Genomic DNA, 22,214 nt, shown 5'->3' on the forward strand with positions numbered 1-22,214 from the left:
CATTAAAAGCTTCCCTAAACAAGGCTGCATCCCGATGTCTTCTAAAAGTGAGATAGTTGTTTATTTCCTTGACATCTGGTGGGAGGGCGCCACCACCGAGAAGGCCCTCTGCCTGGTTCCCTGTAACCTCGCTTCTTGCAGTGAGAGAACCGCCAGAAGGCCCTCGGAGCTGGACCTCAGTGTCCGGGCTGAACGATGAGGGTGGAGACGCTCCTTCAGTTATACAGGACCGAGGCCGTTTAGGGCTTTAAAGGTCAGCACCAACACTTTGACTTGCACTCGGAAACATACTGGGAGCCAACGTAGGTCCTTTCAGGACCAGTGTTATATGGTCTCGGCGGCCGCTCCCAGTCACCAGTCTAGCTGCCGCATTATGGATTAGTTGCAGTTTCCGGGTCACCTTCAAAGGTAGCCCCATATAGAGCGCATTGCAGTAGTCCAAGCGGGAGATAACCAGAGCATGCACCACTCTGGCCAAACGGTCCACAGGCAAGGGAGGGTCTCATCCTGCGTATTGAAAGAAAGCACTTGCTCTGCCTTTCCTGTCCGAAATGCCACAGATCCGCTGCCAGGTAGCTCTGGAAACTCCCTCCTAATTGAAAGTCCGGAGAGCACCTCCCAGCCAGTGAAAGCAGTGCCAATCAACATGGGCCGAGGGGTCTGACTTGGCATAGCAGAACTTTCTACGAAGGATTCGCATTCATCAAAGCAAGGTTCAATGTGTTTCCATCCAATGTACTGAGTCACAGGTTTTCTAAAGGCCAAGTTTCCGTTTTATGTGCTTGCGATAATAAACCAATAGAATCCCTTTACCATATAATGTTTAATTGCCCTCTGTATACTGCAGCTCCGACCAGCATAATCCAATAATCTTGGAGATTGCTAATAAACCATCTGAATCTCATTTAGCACATACAGGTAAAAGTCAAAAAAATTAGAATATTGTGGAAAAGTCCATTTATGTAAGCAATTGTTTTCATTAGCTACTGGAGTTTAATATATGAGATAGACTCATGACATGCAAAGCGAGATATGTCAAGCCTTTGCTTGTTATAATTGTGATGATTATGGCGTGCAGCTGATGAACCCCAAGTTGAAATTGTTAATTTGGGGTTTCCATCAGCTGTACGCCATAATCATCACAATTAAAGCAAATAAAGGCTTGACACATCTCACTTTGCATGTCATGAGTCTATCTCATACATTAGTTTCACCTTTTAAGTTGAATTACTGAAAGAAACGAACCTTTCCACGATATTCTAATTTTTCGAGTTTCACCTGTGTGCTGACCCGCACAGAACACTGCAGGTAGCAAGATTTCTGATTTCAGTTCTCTCGTATAAGAGACGAGCTGGAATGTTACACGATCATTGATATTTTAACATCTTATTTTTAATTATTCCTTGAAACCGTAATAGTGATATACTTAAAGATTGTGCCCCTCTAATTGTGGTGGTGTAGTGATATTTTATCTATGTACCAGAAATGCGTATCCGTGTTTTATATTTATGTTATGCTATGTGCTATTTCTATTTCTGTGGGCTTATAGCTGAAATAAAAATTTATCCTATCCTGCGAAGGGTGCTCAGAGACTTCAAATGCAGAGCCCGGCAATATGAAGCCCCTAGACTGGCAAGGTGCTGGTTGGGTTGTTGTTGTTGTTTGTTGTTGTTTTTACTTAACCGATCTTCTCCCTCTCAGGGGAAATTCCAAATACCATTACTACGGTATCCGCCTCAAGCCAGACTCCCCGCTCAACCGCTTGCAGGAGGACGCTCAGTATATGGCCATGAGGCAACAGCCCATCCACCAGAAACAAAGGTACGGATGTTGCCGATTCCCCCAACCGCTGCAAAAATAAACCTATGCTGCCCAATACTCGTGGTAAATCAGCATACAATAAGCAGCACAAAAACGGCGCACACAAATCTACCTGTCAGGAAACCCCGCTCCCCACGACAGGTAGCATCCCGGGAGAGCTTGCAGTACAGGGAACCAATAACATTAGCTGGAGGAGAGGGTCTCTATCAGAGTCGAGGCAGATGTTTAGCCAGAATGAGAGAAATCTTACCCAGGCAACAGACTCCACCTTATGTTGAGCTCCCTCTAAACATAAAACTGCATATGGTACACATCGTGGGACTGAAAAAATCTTGTAGAGGAAGACTGATTGCACTCGTTCTACTGTCTGAGCGAAACCTGGGATCCATACTGGAATGCCGTAGAGCAGTTGAGAGATAATTTTGGCATTAAAAACCTTGAGCGCAGAGGGGATATACGAATTACCCCTTGTTGTAAAAAAAGCGCATTATAGCCTGCATAGCCAGCTTACTGGCATTCACCGCCGAATCTCGGTGTGGAGACCAGAGGAGCCTATGGTGGAAGGTGATTCCTAGATAATTGAATTTAAAGAACCACCCCCTTTGTTCACCAGTTCGTCATCCCCCTCCTCTGCAGGAAGCAACCATTCCTCCAGTGGGGAGGGGGAGTTAGAGGCAGGAGGTCGGCGTAGGGGCTGTGAAGACATTGCAGAGCCTGAGCACCAAGGGGGAAGCGGGGAACAGGGATAGTTTCCCACACCCCGAGTTCGCAGACAGGAAAGACGTGGAAGGGGGAGGCGGGGGTTCAGGATCCCGCGCCTCTTTTGCTGGACCAAGAACCGGAAGGGTTCATTCCCGGACTCTGCAGAGGGATGAGATGGACGTTTGAACTTTTGCTCCACTGTAAATATCTGCGCAATAAAGAACTTAGTTTTAGAAGTTCTGCGTTTGGCCGATTTCTCATGAGCAACCGCTGAACGTCCTTACACTACCAAACCATTCCACGTTCTGAATTCTATATTGGTAGCCCAACCAAAGAGATAGCAATGCAAGAAGTCTAACAAAGAAGCCACAAACAGAAAACTCATTCCAAGTTAGTGCAACAGGACAATTACAGTCTTTAAATTTCTTTAGCCAGGCTCCTGTAGATATTGATGAAAATAAGTCCAGTCAGATGAAATATCAATGATGATACGCACAGATGTTAATTGATGAAGGCAAGTCCAATCAGATGAAATATTGAAGATGTTACGCACAAAAGTTAGACAGGGTGCCGGCGTTTGTCCCCTGTTTCGCCCATGGACAGTTTTGGGCTTCTTCAGTAAATTCTTTCCCAGGGTTTACTGTATTTTCATAAATACAAATTTACATGTTAACATCTCATCTTAACTAGAACATCTAATCTTCTTCTTCAAAATATTCTTTCTCAAGGTTTTGGTACATTTACACACTTTCAACTTCATATGCTAAGTTCTTTCTTGGCTTAAGCATTTATTCATTTAGCCAAAATGAAGAAGATTAGATGTTCTGCTTATTGTGTACTGGTTTCCCCCAACCGGACGACATGTGCTTGAGGTGTCTAAAAATGATCCAAAGCGATGAGGAGATTTGGAGCGGTGTTGAAGAAATGGAAGTCTCGGTTTGACGCTTTCGTCCCTCCCGACTGTAGGTACAGACCTTCGCAGAAGTTGGACGGCCTGGCGGAGGCCGGTTCGAACAGCAGCCTGCACTCCACGCCCGAGCAATCCGTTGCAGCGCAGAGCCAGCACCACCAGCAGTTCATTGGTGAGCAGCTATCTAATGCCAAGGTTGCAGGTTCGATCCCTGTATGGGGTGGCTGCATATTCATGCATTACCGGGGGGGGGGGGAAACAGACTCCATGATCCTTGGGGTCCTTTCCAACTCCGTAATTCTATGATCTATTAGGGAATGCATAATGATGTGTGTGTGTGTCTGTATAAATAAATATATGTGCATGAATACAGTGCCGGATTTACGTGTAAGCTAAACAAGCTATAGCTTAGGGCTCCACTCTCTTGGAGGCCCCCAAAAGGAAAAAAAGACCTGGATGTACATTTCCAAAATATAAGATAATAAATAAATAAAAATAAAACCTACATACAGCAACAGTATTTTGTGTTGTGTGGGCTCCTATGATGCTAGTCATGGGCCCCGCCTGCTAGCCTGCTCCCTAAAATATCCCTGGTTTGCTCCTTTCTATATATAGGGTGCCTACATTCTGCGTGGACTGGTTGCACGGCAACATGGGCAAATGGCTTGAGATACCTGTTAGGTCCATAAATTACCATATGGCATATATTCAACACAAAAAACAGCGGCAATTTGTTGTTGACAAAGGACAGCTGGACATTTAAAGGGCCCCATTACCTTCAGTAGCTTAGGGCCTCATCAAACCTAAATCCGGCCCTGCATGTGTGTGTACATTTCCTCCCCTTCTATTTGCCAGGAGGTGATGGGACTGGTGGCCATGACCTTAGTTTTTTTCGATGTTGAGCTTCAGACCATATTTTGCGCTCTCCTCTTTCACCCTCATTAAGAGGTTCTTTAATTCCTCCTCGCTTTCCGCCATCAAGGTTGTGTCATCTGCATATCTGAGGTTGTTCCGGCAATCTTAATTCCAGTTTGGGATTCATCCTATGCCATAGCTGTCAACTTTCCCCCTTTTTAAAGGGAAATTCCCTTATTCCGAATAGGATTCCTCGCCAGAAAAGGAAAAAGTTGACAACTATGCCTATGCCCTTTTAAAATTTGGGATTTGGGGGGGGGGGTGTTAATGGGTTGTTTTCTTTATTTTGATTATATATTTTGTGGCTTTATATTTTGATTTTGTTCTGTGAACCACCCTGAGACCCCCAGGTATAGGGTGGCATATACATTAAAAAATAATAATAATAATAATAATAATAATAATAATAATAATAATAATAATTGTTCCCCCCCCAAAAAAAAAAACTCCACCAGATGCCATTGTTTTCTTCCTTCCCTCTAACATTTTTCTCCCTGCCCTGCAGACGTCACCCACACCCTCCCTGCGTTCCCAGCCCTCGATCTGGAAAACGTGCTCCTGCAGGAGGGAATCGACGCGAGCGACGTCAAGACTCTCCAGGTCCTCTACAGGCGGCATTGCGAGGTGATTGCAAAGCAGGTTTATCGATCTCCGGTGAAGTGACAATTACAAAGAGAGAGAGGAAAGGATGCGAAAACAAAATCGCAGCTCGCCACCCACCCCCGGACTGATTAATCCAGCTAAGTTTGCCAAAGGCGGTTTCCATTCTTCAGGGTTGTCAGTAAACTGTTTTACAAAAGGGTGCCATATTTCAAAATAATAATAATAATAATAATAATAATAATAATAATAATAATAATAATAATTTATTTGTACCCCACCCATCTGGCTGGGTTTCCCCAGCCACTCTACATACCGTATTTTAAGAAAATACCCCCAGCACTACCCGTGTATAAGGCAAGCCCCAATTTTAAACCTAATTTTTGGGTTAAAAAACCTAGTCTTATACACGGGAAAATACAGTAATTTGTATTAATCAATGCATGTTTCATTTCACTTTTAATTTGTATACCTCCCTTTCTTCATACCTTGGTTCTCGAACGGAATCCGTTCCGGAAGTCTGCCCGACTTCTGGAAACGTTTGGAAACCAAGGTGCGGCTTCCGATTGGCTGCAGTAAACTTCCTGCACTCAATCTGGAGCTGTGGAATTGGTTTTGCCGCCACCGCGAACGGACGCACCGAAGAATTGATGCTTTTGAATTCTGGTGTGCTCTGAGTGCTCACTGGAAGGGCAGATCCTGAAGTTGAGGCTCCAGTACTTTGGCCATCTCATGAGAAGAGAAGACTCCCTAGAAAAGACCCTGATGTTGGGAAAGATGGAGGGCGCAAGGAGAAGGGGACGACAGAGGATGAGATGGTGGGACAGTGTTCTCGAAGCTACTAACATGAGTTTGGCCAAACTACGAGAGGCAATGAAGGATAGGGGTGCCTGGCGTGCTCTGGTCCGTGGGGTCACGAAGAGTCGGACATGACTGAACGACTGAACAACAACAATTCTCAGGGAGGGACCCAGGTGGCGCTGTGGGTTAAACCACAGAGCCTAGGGCTTGCTGATCAGAAGGTCGGCGGTTCGAATCCCTGCGACGGGGTGAGCTCCCGTTGTTCGGTCCCCGCTCCTACCCACCTAGCAGTTCGAAAGCACGTCAAAGCGCAAGTAGATAAATAAGTACCGCTCCGGCGGGAAGGTAAACGGCGTTTCCGTGCGCTGCTCTGGTTCGCCAGAAGCGGCTTTGTCATGCTGTGGCCACATGACCCGGAAGCTGTCTGCGGACAAACGCCAGCTCCCTCGGTCTATAGAGCGAGATGAGCGCCGCAACCCCAGAGTCGGACACGACTGGATCTGACGGTCAGGGGTCCCTTTACCTTTACCTAATTCTCAGGGAGAGAGGCACCTTCTTTTTGCAATTCAATGCCAAAAAGTCTCTGGGTAATAATTGTTTTTGCCTTATTCAGAAATAAAGTAAAACCATTTTTGCAGGCAAAAAAAACCCCAACAACAACGTGGGGGGGTATGACAAATTAATTTTCCGCACCGGGTACCATCTGACCTTCCTACACCTCTGGCACTGACAGTGACTCTCGCTTGGTTCTGACCAAGGATCTCTGGCTCCTTTTGCCACGCTACATTTCCAGGGGTCCCTCTCTCTCCCCAGGCCAACGTGGACGTCGTGATGAGCTTGCAGTTCCCTTACATCGAGAAGCTATGGCAGTCTTTCTGGAATTCGGAGTCCCACTCGAGCGAATCGGCCTCCGCTGCCGTCCCTGCCAGGTAAACCACCACGCTGCGCAGCCTGCCCTCCCCCCCCCCAACAACAACAACGAAAAAGAGAATTTCGTTGAAAATTCTACACGTTAAAAAAGAGTAGATTCCCTACTCCATCTCACAGTCAAAAACCGATGGCCATTTCTAGGGATTGCGTGCCTCCTGAGCAAAGGAAAACCCAACACTGTGTCTGTAAGAACTCGATCGATAAGCAGTTTATCATCTTCCCCGCCCCCTCAATTAATAATGAAACTAAAACTTCCCGGCTGAAGTTTGCAAAATCCTTGCATTTTGCATTACGTGTCCTAGCAGCCATGACCTCAGCTGGACATGGGAATCCCCACCCTTGGCCTTAAAATGAGCGAATCGTTACACTGCCGCTGTCTGCAATAGGGTTATAACTTTTTTTTAAAGCAACCCCGTGTTCCTGCAGCTTAGTTAGACGAACTTTGGCCTGAAAACAAAGGAATGAGCTGTCGCTTCCAAATCTTTTTTTTGGGGGGGGGAAGGTCACCCCGAAATCAATGAATCGATTTTTTTGTATATGTAACTGTATAATGCATTGTGTAAATTATGCGTGATAATCATAATTGTGTGTTATAATACAGGGAAAACGGAGCTTGCAGATTTTCTAAGGCACGTACAACACTTTGTACATAGTACATCACATATAATTTTTTAATTATATTTTCTGTTTTACAATTTAAAATACTCATTTAAACGTAACAAAAAAAAAAATAAAAAAAATCCTTCCAGGAGCAACTTAGAGACCAATTAAGTTTGTTCTTGGTATGAGCTTTCGTGTGCATGCGCACTTCTTCAGATACACACGAAAGCTCATGCCAAGAACAAACTTAGTTTAGTCCTGCTGGCCACATGACCTGGAAAGCCGTGTGCAGAGAAACGCCGGCTCCCTCGGCCTGGAAGCGAGATGAGCGCCGCAACCCCATAGTCGCCTTGGACTGGACTTAACAATCCAGGGGTCCTTTACCTACCTTCCTCCACCCCGAGTGGCCCCCGTGTTTCAAATTTCGGAAGCCTAGGGGCTGCTGACCCTCGCCCTTCTCCCTCCCCGTGCAGCGAAGAGCCCTGCGACGCCCTCGTCCCGAGGCACAAGCTGATCGCCATGTGCAAATACATCCCCATCATGAAATGGATGCGGGGCTGCGACCACATCTTGTACCAGACGCTTGTGGAGATCCTCATCCCAGATGTTCTCCGGCCTGTTCCCAGTGAGTATGGGGGGGACGGGGAACGCCGCTAAATCCATCTCTCTCTCTCCGTCTCTCTCCCACCCTCCCTCTCCCTTTCTCTCAAGGCTCCCTCTTGCTTTTGAGAGCCAGTGTGGTGTAGTGGTTAAGAGCGGTGGACTCATAATCCGGTGAACCGGGTTCGCTTCCCCGCTCCTCCACATGCAGGGAACCAGGCAGAGGGCCTTCTCGGTGGTGGCTCCCACCCTGTGGAATGCCCTCCCACCAGATATCAAAGAGAACAACAACTACCTGACTTTTAGAAGACATCTGAAGGCAGCCCTTTTTAATGTTTGCTGTTTTATCATGTTTTCAATATTCTGTTTGGAGACACCCAGAGTGGCTGGGGAAACCCAACCAGATGGGCGTGGTATAAATAATATATTATTATTATTATTATTATTATTATTATTATTATTATTATTATTACTACTACTACTACTAACTAGTTGAGGTGCTGAACTTTAGCGCAGCCCCCCAAGCCCTCTCTCTATGGCCCTAGTGGCTCTGTCCAGGCCAAACACCCTTGGGAGCCCGTGTGGTGTAGTGGTTAAGAGCAGTAGACTCGTAATCTGGTGAACCGGGTTCGCGTCCCCGCTCCTCCACATGCAGCTGCTGGGTAACCTTGGGCTAGTCACACTTCCTTGAAGTCTCTCAGCCCCACTCACCTCACAGAGTGTTTGTTGTGGGGGAAGAAGGGAAAGGAGAATGTTAGCCGCTTTGAGACTCTTTCGGGTAGTGATAAAGCGGGATATCAAATTTAAACTCCTTCTTCTTCTTCCTCTTCTTTTCATCTGCTTAAAGTGCCTAAATTATTTTCACCCTGTACAAGGGACATTTCCTGCTCCTTAAGGGGGCAGAGCATCAGCCTTGCATAATCATCATCATCATCATCATCATCATAAATTTATTTATACCCCAGCCACTCTGGGCGGCTTCCAACCGAATTTTAAAAGCACAGTACAGCATCAAACATTTAAAACTTCCCTAAACAGCCTTCAGATGTGTTTTAAAAGTAAGATAGTTGTTAATTTCCTTGACATCTGATGGGAGTGCACCACCACCAAGAAGGCCCTCTGCCTGGTTCCTTTGCTTCTCGTAGTGAGGGAACTGCCAGAAGGCCCTCGACACTGGACCTCAGTGTCTGGGCTGAACGATGGGGGTGAAGACGCTCCTTCGGGTATACTGGACTGAGACCATTTAGGGCTTTAAAGGTCAGCACCAACACTTTGAATTGTGCTCAGAAATGTACTGGGAGCCAATGGAGGTCATTCAAGACCGGTGTTATGTGGTTCCAGTGGCCGCTCCCAGTTACCAGTGTAGCTGCCACATTCTGGATTAGTTGTAGTTTCCGGATCACCTTCAAAGATAGCCCCACGTAGAGCGCATGGCAGCAGTCCAAGAGGGAGATAACCAGAGCATGCACCACTCTGGCGAGACAGTCTGTGGGCAGGGAGGGTCTCATCCTGCGTACCAGATGGAGCTGGTAGACAGCCGCCCTGAACACAGAATTGACCTGCACCTCCATGGACAGCTACGAGTCCAAAACGACTCCCAGGCTGCGCACCTGGTCCTTCAGGGGCACAGTTACCCCATTCAGGACCAGGGAGCCCTCCACACCCGCCTGCCCCCTGTCCCCCCAAAACAGTACTTCTGTCTTGTCAACCTCAATCTGTTAGCCGCCATCCATCCTCCAACCGCCTTATTCTTATATCTTACATTCTTATATCTCTTATTGCTCTCTTGAGACTTCACTGACAGCACCCTGGCCTCGTTTCCTCCCTTGCTAAGCATTGATCTTCTGCAGATTTTGCTTACTTGGGCGAAACTTTAGAATTTAAATCGGTGGGGGGTGAAATGTGGGACGCTGTGAAGGTTTTGCCAGCCTGGCGAGGCTGTCCTGTCTAGATCTCGCTTTGTCCCCGCAGGCACGTTGACCCAGGCCATCCGCAACTTCGCCAAAAGTTTGGAAGGTTGGCTAATAAACGCCATGAGCGACTTCCCCCAGCAGATCGTCCAGACAAAGGTAAGCAGCGGGGGTCGCAAGTTACACCCCTTTCCTTCCTTACGGTCTGAACAAGCTCTGGGGCAGCTGCGCTTGGAACCGGTCCCTGGGTCCCCATAGCCTTGCCTCAGTTATCCAAACCCCTGGCAATTGCCAGGGGTTTTTGAAAGTGGATTTTCCGGCAGCACAAATTTCCTTTTTAAAAAAACAAAACTTTTTCCCCCCAAAGTCAAAACAAAATAAAAATTTCTTTCCAGTAGCACCTTAGAGACCAACTAAGTTTGTTCTTGGTATGAGCTTTCGTGTGCCTGCACACTTCTTCAGATACCAAAGTTTTTCCCCCAAAGTTTACAAAAGAGACAACAGTTTTTTTTTTACACACACACACTTATTTTCATAAAACCATAGTCATATCAGTATTTTTTGGGGGTTCCCTGAACTCCCAGACTTCCCTCCGCCCCTCCCTTGGCTTCCAAAGTTCATCTTCCTTTTTTAACTGCATCTATATTACATTTATCCAAATTGTTACACTTCATTTTTAACCTTTGTTATTTTGAATTACAAGTTTTATGTAAATCCTGCTAACGTTTTTTTTAGACTTTCACAGTGTTCTTTAATATATTTCTATAAAGTTACGCCATTCTCTATTAAATTTATTATCTTCTTGGTGCCTGATCTTCCCGGTCAGCCTTGCCATCTCCACATAATCCGCCAGCTTCATTATCCATTTCTGTTTCGATGGGGCCATTTCTTCTTTCCATCCCTGGGCATATAGTATTCTTACCACTGTCGGTGCATACATAAGCAGTACTTTCTTGTCTTTCGGTAATTCGTCTCCTACTAAACCTAATAAAAAGGCCCCTGGCTTTTTAATAAAAGCTATTTTATTCCCTTTTTAGGGAAGTTTTTAATGTTTGATATTGTTGTATTTGGTTTCTGTTGGAAGCCGCCCAGAGTGGCTGGGGAAATCCAGCCAGATGGGCGGGGTACAAATAATAAATATTATTATTATTATTATTTTAAACATTTTTTTTCAGTTCATTATAAATCATTTCCCAGAAGGCCTTAATAATAATAATAATAATAATAATAATAATATAATTTTATTTATACCCCGCCCTTCCCAGCCAAAAACCGGGCTCAGGGCGGCTAACACTAATTAAAATCACAGCAAAAACATAAAAAGCAATCAATTTAAAATAACAGATTAAAATACAAATTTAAAAATTCAAAATTTAAAACCGCAGTCTCATTTTCAAATAGCCCACCAATAAAAGAATGAAGCATAAGTATCGAACAGAAACCAACCCAAAGGCCAGGTGGAACGGCTCCTTCTTGCAGGCCCTGCGGAAAGATGCTGAATTTACATGTCCACCGCATAGGATGAAATGTACCTTCTTTTAACTTTACACTTCCAACATATATGTCGGTCGTGTTCTTATACGTTTTCACTAGTCTTGTTGGGCCGGCAGCGCAAATTTCCGTCAGACACCCAACACACATAAAAAGCAGCAGGGGACAACCACAAAACGCACTTTTCTCCTTGTTTATACGCAGGATCAGCAGCTTAGTTGCTAGTTCTTATCTCCCTTTGTTGAATAACTTTAACACGGTGGTTGCCAGTTAGCTAAGCACTGTGGACCCCCTTCCGATCGGCAACCCCAAGAGACTCGGTGGTTTAGACCACAGCACCTTCCGCGTCCTCCCCCCCATATTTTTATATTTACCTTTTTATAAATTTAATCAATAAATGAAGCACAACTCCACGTCTCTTGCATTTCATCCGCTCTCTGCTTCACTTTCTCTGAGTTTGGCCTCACTTTATCTCTCTCTCTCTCTCTCTCTCTCTCTCTCTCTCCTCCCCAATCCCTGTCACCACACCCCGAACGCACCAGGTGGGTGTGGTGAGCGCCTTTGCACAGACTCTTCGCAGGTACACCTCCCTCAACCACCTGGCGCAGGCGGCTCGCGCCGTCCTCCAGAACACCTCGCAGATCAACCAGATGCTCAGCGACCTCAACCGGGTGGATTTTGCTAACGTCCAGGTGAGCTGGAGCATCGCAGCATCATAGAACCGTAGTGCTGGAAGGGACCCCAAGGGCCATCCAGTCCATCCCCCTGCAATGGACTCCTGAATCCTTTGCTATCACTCGAGGCTGCTATGTTGGCAGTGTTGTGATATTATTACAAGCCGAGCTGCAGCAGCTGCAGCAGCGAGGCCAGCATGACTGTGTCTGTTTTTATCCTGTGGGAAAGCTACCCGTCCTACCAGCTTTCTCACACATGTGATGTTTTGTACTGTACTGTTGTACTTTACTTTCAGTTCTGGCTCGAGAGATGCTAGACGCCTTTATGCACAGCTCTGACTATCTGAGCTGGCTAGCAGAAACATATTCTGCAATTTACCTACAATAAAGTAGTTTTCGCCTAAATGGCTTGTGTGTGTTGTTCTTCAAGATGGGGAACAATCACATATTACTAACGTGCCTCTGGACTCGAGTAGCCAGGAGGGCGCGCAAGCTTCGTCCCTACCTGGGGGTCAGTCTCACAACCTGCCCCCGCGGGACGTTTCATAACAGGCAGGAGCTGGGACCGAGCAATGGGAGCTCACCCCGTCGCAGGGATTCAAACTGCTGACCTTCTGATCAGCAAGTCCTAGGCTCTGTGGTTTAGACCACAGTGCCACCCGCGTCCCTTACAGCGCCACCCGCGTCCCAAAAGTTTATTATCTATTATTATTTATTATATGTACACCTCTCTTTCTCTCTCTCTTTCTCCTTCTCTCTCTCTCTTTCTCTTTCTCTCCATCCCTCCCTTTCCCCGGTCCAGGAGCAAGCCTCGTGGGTGTGCCAGTGCGAGGAGGGCCTGGTGCAGAAACTGGAGCAGGATTTCAAGCTGACCCTCCAGCAGCAGAGCTCTCTGGACCAGTGGGCCAGCTGGCTGGACAACGTGGTGACCCAGGTCCTGAAGCATCACGAGGGAGGAGCCGGCTTCCCAAAGGCAGCCAGGCAGTTCTTGCTGAAGTGGTCCTTCTACAGGTCAGGCCCTGTTGCCCCCCCCCCCGGGGTTAAAACCCCGGCTGCTTTCCTTCCGACCGACCCCCTGCGTGCTGCGGTGGCAAGTTAACTCCCCGTCGCATTGATAGCGGTTTGTGTGTGTGTGTGTTGTGCGTTGTCCCTCGACAGCTCCATGGTGATCCGAGACCTCACCCTGCGCAGCGCTGCCAGCTTCGGCTCCTTTCACCTGATCCGCCTGCTGTACGACGAGTACATGTTCTACCTGGTGGAGCATCGCGTGGCTCAAGCGACGGGGGAGACGCCCATCGCCGTGATGGGAGAGGTGAGGGAGCCACAGGCAGGAAAGCTTCTCTGGAGGCACCCACAGGGCTGCAAAACCCAGAGAGTCATTGCAGTAGGCTAGATCTGTCTTGCCCCGGTGAGCAACCTGCCCGCTGAATCGTGCACCAGCTGAAGTTTCTATACCAGGCACCCCCAACCTTCGGCCCTCCAGATGTTTTGGACTAGAACTCCCATCATTATCCCTGACCACTGGTCCTGTTAGCTAGGGGTCATGGGAGTTCTAGTCCAAAACATCTGGAGGGCCGCAACTTGGGGATACCTGTATCTGAAGAAGTGTCCATGCACACGAAAGCTCATACCAAGAACAAACTCAGCTGGTCTCTAAGGTGCTACTGGAAAGAATTTTCTATTTTGTTTCTGTTCTAAACCGTCTGAGAGAGAGAAATGAGTTTGCTATGAGTTATATGGGTTTAGCTCAGGAGCGGGTGGCGCCGCGGTCTAAACCACTGAGCCTCTTGGGCTTGCCGGTCGGAAGGTCGGCGGTTCGAATGCCCGCGACGGAGCGAGCTCCCGTTGCTCTGTCCCAGCTCCTGCCAACCTAGCAGTTCGAAAGCACACCAGCGCAAGTAGATAAATAGGCACCGCTGCGGCAGGAAGGTAAATGGCAGATCCGCATGCTCCGGCTTCCGTCACGGTGTCCTGTTGTGCCAGAGGCGGTTTAGTCCTGCTGGCCACATGACCCGGAAAGCTGCCTGTGGACAAACGCCGGCTCCCTCGGCCTGGAAGCGAGATGAGCACTGCAACCCCATAGTCGCCTTTGACTGGACTTAACCGTCTAGGGGTCCTTTACTTTCCCCCCCCCTCTACCTAGCCCCCCCCAACAACTGATAAAAATAAATGCTGTTCGTTTTGCGTAATAAAATTGGCTTATTAGAATTGTCGTTTGGTAAAATCAAAAAACGTATCGGGAGATAATTTGTGAGGGAGCCCCCTGTGATTTTGACTGCCAAAGGGTTAGATCCGGCACTGGTCTCCGAGATCAAGCTGCTTGGCCTCAGGCAGTCCTGAAAGTACACCGGACCTGAATCGCTCAGGGCGTTTGCGCATCAGAACAAGAGCTTTGACCCACAAGCAGCTTTGGACGCTCCACAGCTCGGGGGGGGGGGGAGGTTAACAAGGGAGCAGTGGGGAATTGATGAGCAAAGTGGGGGGGGGGGCTTCTCCAGATTTGCTCACAACCAAATGCCACCCGCCCGTTTTCTCTTGCAGTTCAGCGACCTGGCCTCCATGTCTCCAGCCTTGCTCGATAAAGGTATTTCTTGCTTCAGATCTCATCTCTCTTTGCTCCTTCCGGTCATGGGCCAAGTAGGGAGAGGGTTGGGGCCGAGTGGGTTAAATATTTGTATCCCGCTTCTCCAACAACGAAGGCTGAGCTTGAAGCAGCTCACGAGAACTGCAGCTCAACCGCTGTAATGTCAGACACAATAGCATATAGAAACGTGGAGTTGGAAGGGACCCCCAAGGGTCCTCTAGTCCAACCCTCGGCAATGCAGGACAAGCAGCCAATCCATCAAATGAATTAATACAAGTCGTAGTAACTATTGCCAGGATGCTTCCCGGTCACAACGAAAAGTGGATTAGCTGTTGTTCATCCAATGCGTTGCTTCTCAATTCACAATACATGAATTATAGACACTTGCAGAAAACGATACATTGATAAAACCGTTTGGTGTGGGCCGTTGGGTCATTGGTGGCTGGTTGGAGGAAAGGGGGGTGGCAGCTGCAGGGTCTTGCAACCCGGACCCTGTGGCTTGTATTCAGCTCAGTAGTTTCCAGGATGCTAAACCCTGAATTCGCATGGCACGGTGAGGCGGAGGGTTGAGTGCTAGCCGGCTTTGGTGGAGACAGAGGAGATGAATTTGTAGCATGCAAATTTGGTTTGGAAACTAGTTCCGGCGGGTGCGGGGCACGGGCCCCAGTTGCTGTAAGGTTAGGGAATAAGGGTTTGATGTTGAGATCTTTAAAAACTCGTCGGAGCGATACCCCAGCTGGCCAGGTGTCCTTTCCTTCTAAGAAGTAGTACTGGTATTTTAGGAGTCCGGAAGGCGAGTAAAACTTTGGTGAACCTGGGGGTGGAGTTTAAGAAGTCCACAGAGGTAAGGTCTATTTGTGATGAAGGAATATGTAGAAGGGCACATAGGTGTTCTTTTGCCAAGTTCTGATTAGTCCATCTTGGGACCCCAGGGACCCCGTTATATATAGTTAAGCATATCCTGTCCGGTAGAAGTAGGAGTGATTGTTTGCCAGGCGGACTTGAGGGGGAGCATCCACTTTCGTTTGGCCGTTTTAGCTGGCTTTGGAGGTCCTTTGGCAGCTCACCATGCAAATGGTGGAACTAGTGTGAATTAGGCAGGTCAGTCAGGATAGGTAGACGGGTAGTAAGTGCTTGTAGGAGCTTGTCTATCTGGGTAGTTAGGCCATTAATGCTTTTAAAAATGCAGTGTAAAGTTCGGGTTATTAGTTCAAGTTGATGTAGACCCAAACCATCATCTAAACCTGTCCCTGCCTCTGTTGGCCCCCCCAATTTCGCTGGACTTCTGTGGCAGCTATGCTCAACTCGGAGCGAACCTGCTAGAATGAGTGGTCCTAAGTCAGCTGTGCCCGTTCATTCCCGGTGGGTCTGCTCCGGAGTCGCGACTCCTGCTGGATGCAGCCCTCTGACTTCTGTCTCTCCTCTTTCCCCGCAGACGACATCAGCGACCTGGGCAGCGAGGCGGAGGCGGATTCCCGGTGCGCCGGCGAGCCCCTCGTGAAGCGCGAACGCAGCGACCCCGGCCCCTCGCTGCAAGAGATCTAAAGAGTTGGCGGCACGGCGGGAGACGCCCAGCTCCCCATCGCGTCCCAACTCCGGAAGCAAAAGTTTCCAAAGCTTTCTGGAAACCCCAAAGGCTGGGTTTCCGCCTCCTCCACAATCCGAGTGCCTCTCAGCTCCTCTTAACGTTTCACAGATGTGGTCCCTGCCTGATCAGCTGCGCGGGCACAAGCTGGCCCAGTTGCAGCAAAGGGAATCAGCGGCCGGCTCTTCCCTTCCAATGGGGGGGGGGTCCCTGGCCCCTTCTGCGCTGAACGTGGAGCTTTCTGTCTGTCTGTCTGTCTCTCCCTCTCTCCCTCTCTCAATTCCCCTCTCCCTCATACCCTCATGCTCTTGGCCTTAACTGACTCTTTGAATGGATTGCGGAACCCTCGGAGACAGGGTGCTTGGTTGGCAGCGACGTCCCCAAACCCAGCCGTCTCCTCCGGGGTTCCCTATATTACCACTGTGACGCAGCTCTGCTTGCCTCCCCGAAAGACCCCTTTCCTTTCCACTGCGCCTCGTGGGGAGGCAGAGGTAGGGGGGGCATCTGGTCTGCCCCCCCCCGTGCTTTCCCCTACTTGCCAAATAAATTTACAATGTGGCACACGGCCTGTTGTGGTTCTTCTTTTAAATTGCTCCATAGTAGAAGGGCTTTCACCCACCCCGGTCGCCGGATGTGCATGTGCACCGAGCTGCAAGCGAGACGGGTGTCGTTTTCGGGGCTTAACACATCAAAGCTGGGAATTGTGCAGTTTTTAAAGTGAGGGTCTTGGCAGCTGAGCTGAGGGCAGGGCACTGAGCGGTCAGTCCTGTCTTGAACGGAAAGGCAGTACCCACTGGGGGTAGCAGGGGGAGAGAGATGGGCATGAGAAGAGAGGAGAGATTGAAGAGGAGAAAGGTGCCTGGAGGCAGATGGAGGATGGATGGCGGCTAACAGATTGAGGTTGAATCCTGACAAGAGGGAAGTACTGTTTTGGGGGGATGGGGCAGGCAGGTGTGGAGGACTCCCTCGTCCTGCATGGGGTAACTGTGCCACTGAAGGACCAGGTGCGCAGCCTGGGAGTCGTTTTGGACTCGTAGCTCTCCTTGGAGGCGCAGATCAATTCTGTGTCCAGGGTGGCTATCTACCAGCTCCCTCTGTTACGCAGGATGAGACCCTTCTTGCCCGCAGACTGTCTCTCCAGAGAGGTGCATTCTCTAGTTATCTCCCGCTTGGACTACTGCCCTGCGCTCTACGTGGGGCTACCTTTGAAGGTGACCCGGAAACTACAACTAATCCAGAATGCGGTAGCTAGACTGGGGACTGGGAGCAGCCGCCAAGACCATATAACACCGGTCCTGAAAGACCTACATTGGCTCCCAGTACGTTTCTGAGCGCAAATCAAAGTGTTGGTGCTGACCTTTAAAGCCCTAAACGGCCCAAGTATACCTAAAGGAGCGTCTCCACCCCCATCGTTCAGCCCAGACACGGAAGTCCAGTTCCAAGGGCCTTCTGGCGGTTCCCTCCCTGCGAGAAGTGAGGTTACAGGGAACCAGGCAGAGGGCCTTCTCGGTAGTGGCGCCTGCCCTGTGGATCGCCCTCCCTATCAGATCTCAAGGAAATAAACAACTATCTGACTTTTAGAAGGCATCTGAAGGCAGCCCTGTTTAGGGAAGTTGCTAATGTTTGCTGTTTTATGTTTTCAATATTCTGTTTGGAGCCACCCAGAGTGGCTGGGGAAACCCAACCAGATGGGTGGGGTATAAATATATTATTATTATTATTATTATTATTATTATTATTATTATTACACCTGCACCATGAACCACAAGGAATCCTTGCAGAGCTACAATCCCCAGCACTCCTAAACTACAGTCCCCAGGATTTCTGGAGGTAGGGGAAGCTGTGTGCTTTAAATACATTGTGCAGGATTGACCCAACGTAAGAAAGTAAAGCTTACAAAAGTCTGGCCGCTTCTGCCTTTTGTCCTTCCCGCACCCTACCCCTCGCACACAAAGTTGCCCCGAAAGAAATGTGCCCCTGTGGCTGATGGGAGGTCTTTTCCCCTTCCATAAAGCACTTTTTTGGGGCACCGAGCTGAGCTGCTCCTGACTGCAGGCGGGCCAGGGGAGAAGCTAGGACTTAAAAACTGCGGTCTCTTCCCACAGATCTTGCACGGCGCCGGTTTTCTGGTATGGCCCTGTTGAGCTGTTGGCCGGCAAGTGTGGGGTTCTTCTGAAACCAAACTACTGAAGGCATTGAGACATTTCTCACCGAGGGAGTGGGAAGGGTTGGGGAGCAGGTCACTGTTTGAGAAAGGCAGTTTCCGGCGAAAGTTTTGATGCGTGGCACTGAACCAATATAACCTCCCAATTCATGCATTTCGGCTTGGAACCAGTATAACCTCCCAGTTCATGCATTTCGGCTAGGAACCATAGCTTGCACGGTTAACTAGAAATTGAGTGAAATATAAAATGGAGCCTTTTCCACATAGACAACCGCCCTGTGCACTAAATACCGATGCCTAGTGTTGGGAAAGATGGAGGGCACAAGGAGAAGGGGACGACAAAGGACGAGATGGTTGGACAGTGTTCTCGAAGCGACTGGCATGAGTCTGGCCAAACTGCGGGAGGCAGAGGAAGACAGGAGTGCCTGGCGTTTTCTGGTCCATGGGGTCACGAAGAGGCGGACACGATTAAAAGACTAAAGTGTGGAGCTAGGGAATATGTCGTCCTCCTGAAGTCATATTACAGCTCCCCTCGTCCCTAACCATTAGCCGTGACGGCTGAGATTATTATTTATTCAATTTATAGGGCTTGCCGATCAGAAGGTCGGCGGTTCGAATCCCCGCAATGACGGGGTGAGCTCCCGTTGCTCGGTCCCAGCTCCTGCCAACCTAGCAGTTCGAAAGCACGTCTAAGTGCAAGTAGATAAATAGGTACCACTCCGGCGGGAAGGTAAACGGCGTTTCTGTGCGCTGCTCTGGTTCGCCAGAAGCGGCTTAGTCATGCTGGCCACATGACCCGGAAGCTGTACGCCGGCTCCCTCGGCCAGTAAAGCGAGATGAGCAGCGCAACCCCAGAGTTGTCTGCGACTGGACCACCGGTCAGGGGTCTCTTTACCTTTACCTATTCCCCATAGATTTCAGGGCAGTTGTTGATAGGAGGGGGTCCAGCCTATTCCTGCTATAACTAAGCTTAAATTGTGTAAGGTGAAGTAATGTGCCCCCCGTAACCCCCCCTGTTGTTCCCATTCCCTTTCTCTCATGATTTTGTAGAATGTTACCTTCCCTGTCCTGCCAAGAGGCATTCTGCAGGCTAAGCAGCATCATTTCCCAGCCCTTGTATTCAGCCGGGGGGGGGGGTAGCCATTAGCAGGAGGGGGGATCCCCTGTTTGGAACTAGTTTGGGCCTGGGACAATTTCAGGCTGGGCTTGAGAAATACCACACACCAGAGAGGCAGCATGGGATGCTCGGCTTATGCAGCCCCAATTTCTGGTACTCCGAGAGGTAGAGGTTAAAGAAAAAATAAAGGACCCCTGGACGGTTAAGTCCAGTCCAAGGCGACTATGGGGTTGTGGCACTCTTCTCGCTTTCAGGCCAAGGGAGCCGGCGTTTGTCCGCAGACAGCTTTCCGGGTCATGTGGCCAGCAGGACTAAACCGCTTCTGGTTCAACAGAAGCCAGAGCACACGGAAACACCGTTTACCTTCCCGCCGCGGCGGTACCTATTTATCTACTTCCGCCGGTGTGCTTTCGAACGGCTAGGTTGGCAGGAGCTGGGACAGAGCAACGGGAGCTCGCCCCGTCATTGCGGGGATTCGAACCGCCGGCCTGATCGGCAAGCCCAAGAGGCTCGGTGCTTTAGACACCACAGCGCCAACCGCTCCCAGAGAGGAGCACTCATTGTCCCAGTGACCACGGCAGCTGACATTGGGACTCGCGGGGTGCAAGGCAGGAAGACAACAGAAGGTGGCGCCAGAGGGGGGCCCCGCAACGGAGCCTGATGGCTTGCTACAGATTTTGATCTTGCATTATTTCTTAGCGTGCCCAGAGTTAGACGCGGAAAGAGGCGGAGCACGCTGTTCTCCGCAGTCGCCAATCAGATGCAGGCAACGCAAAGGCAAGCACTGCTATTCTGCAGCGGAGTGCCCCTGAAACTGGAAGCTCCCTTTTTTAAATATATAAATTAAAGAAGCGCTTTTATTCATCGCATTTACCACGCCGCCTCCCCTTAATGCAAACGTATGCCCCCCTTTTTTTGTCCTTGCAAGACATTTCACAGCAATCTGAGCCTCCAGAGGACCCCCCCCCAGGAGACAGTCCATCCAAGCCAGGAGCACTTGGGGGTTGTACAGCCCCTGTCCAATTTCGAAATTATTTTACTGTACAGAAGTGGTCAAGACCTACCCAAATCTGCTTCGACTTTAATAAATTTTAAAAAACAGATAATAAATTCCCCCCCAAAAAAATGTTGGTGGTGTGTGTAAGGAAGAGGGGGGAGAGGGAGAAAACATGCTTTAAAACTGTTGCTTATGCACACAGTTGTTTTGATAAAATCAGATGCCAATTTGAATCAGCCTTTCAATACTGCAGATTCTAGCCAAATTTTGCACGATGGTTCCTGAGATCACCGCGTTGGGAGCAGTGCAATTGCTTTGAGGTTTTCCCCTACAATCAAGCGGTATATTTTGCATTTACAGGGCCCTTTAGCCCCCCCGATCCCCCCCCCGCTGTACTGTGAGGAATTATTCCTAGTCTCCAATGACGCCAAAAGATCCTCTCATCCCGCCTGGGAGGCTGACCGCCGAGCCTCTGTGTGGATCCCTGTTCTGTCACTGCCTTCCTCCAGCCTCCCCCTGCTAGGTCTTGAGGGGGTTTGCATTGAGAAGGATTGGCTCAGCAAACCACTCTTGGCGCAGAGGGACGGCAGGATGGCTCATTCTCAAAAGAGGCTTCCTGTTGTCTCTCTGAATGGGTTCGCTGCCTGGGGTGAGTTGTCGTTCAGCAAGGAGGCATACCCATCCTTTCGCAGTCGGGTAGCCAATGCGTTTGGGTACATGACCAAGTGTGAGTTTGGAACACACAACCCTTGGCCTATTTTACAGGGAGCTGTAGCGTCACGAACTGGCAGGGTGCAGAGAAGTGGTGAGAGGAACCAGGTGGGGGACGTCCAAGGGAAGAAGGCTCAGAGCCTGGGGATTGGTGAGTGGTCAGAGGGAGGAGAGGGAGCAGAAACAGGAAAGGTGACAGGGTTTTGTGAGCAGGAAGAGTCTGTGGCAGAGAGCAGCCCAGAATCGGAGGTGCAAGCAGAGGCTGGAGAGGAGGGAGGCTGAGAGACAGGCTGGTGAAGAGTCTTGTGTTTCTCCCCCTCCTGCTGCAACAAGATCCCCTTCCTTCTGGTCTCCCGGAACCAGAAGAGGTATGAAAAGCGCAGAGCGGAGACAGGCAAAATGGAGACGTCTCAGATTGCTTGGGAAGGAATTGGATGAGGAGGAGCCTTAGAGAGCGGCAGTCCTCACAACTGCCTCATCGGGACAAGACCCACTGGGAAGAGTTGCTGGGACCACTAGGCCTGCACTGTTTTGGATTCCTTGAATAAAGAGTTAACTTCACTTGACACCTTCTGAGTTATTCCAAACCTGCTGCCAAATCCCAACTTGACATGTACATTGGTACCTTGGTTCTCGAATTTAATCCGTTCCGGGAGTCCGTTCGACTCCCGGAACCGTTCGAAAACCAAGGTGCAGCTTCCGATTGGCCGCAGGAGCTTCCTGCACTCAATCGGAAGCCGCATCGGACGTTCGGCTTCCGAAAAACGCTTGCAAACCGGAACACTTACTTCTGGGCTTGCGGCGTTTGGGAGCCGATTTGTTCAGGAGCCAAGCCATTTGACAACCAAGGTACCAATGTAGTCCGAAGAAGACAAAGACCTTGACTCCCCCCACCGACTACAGTTTCACCTGCGCAACATAAAGCCAGGTTCCCATGCAGTTTTTAACTTTGCAAATATACACAGCGAGTTCTCCCGGAGTGACAGGCACACAGTTCGAGTTCTAAAAAGCTCTCTCTCTCTTTTTAATAGACAAAACGGCAGGAACTCTGTCCCCATCCTTCATCTAGTGGCACAACCCCCTGTCCAGTTAGTTGCACTGG

General features: G+C 49.2%; 1 protein-coding gene across 3 annotated transcripts in view; it reads left to right on the forward strand.

Annotated features, from left to right (window-relative positions):
• The window catches only part of RFX2 (regulatory factor X2), a 46,723-nt gene extending 30,472 nt beyond the window's left edge, over positions 1–16,251 (forward strand). For all 3 annotated transcript variants that reach the window (XM_033136470.1, XM_033136469.1, XM_033136471.1), the window contains 11 exons: positions 1,702–1,821; positions 3,490–3,605; positions 4,854–4,972; positions 6,563–6,678; positions 7,753–7,904; positions 9,851–9,948; positions 11,823–11,972; positions 12,757–12,965; positions 13,113–13,266; positions 14,496–14,538; positions 15,974–16,251. In XM_033136470.1, the coding sequence (XP_032992361.1) occupies positions 1,702–1,821; positions 3,490–3,605; positions 4,854–4,972; positions 6,563–6,678; positions 7,753–7,904; positions 9,851–9,948; positions 11,823–11,972; positions 12,757–12,965; positions 13,113–13,266; positions 14,496–14,538; positions 15,974–16,083 (1,387 nt within the window). In that variant the 3' untranslated portion in view covers positions 16,084–16,251. The remainder of the gene's footprint in view (positions 1–1,701; positions 1,822–3,489; positions 3,606–4,853; positions 4,973–6,562; positions 6,679–7,752; positions 7,905–9,850; positions 9,949–11,822; positions 11,973–12,756; positions 12,966–13,112; positions 13,267–14,495; positions 14,539–15,973) is intronic.
• The last annotated feature ends 5,963 nt before the right edge of the window (positions 16,252–22,214 follow it).

This window comes from Lacerta agilis, chromosome 18 (genome assembly GCF_009819535.1).
Source record: "Lacerta agilis isolate rLacAgi1 chromosome 18, rLacAgi1.pri, whole genome shotgun sequence".
Lineage (NCBI taxonomy): Eukaryota > Metazoa > Chordata > Lepidosauria > Squamata > Lacertidae > Lacerta > Lacerta agilis.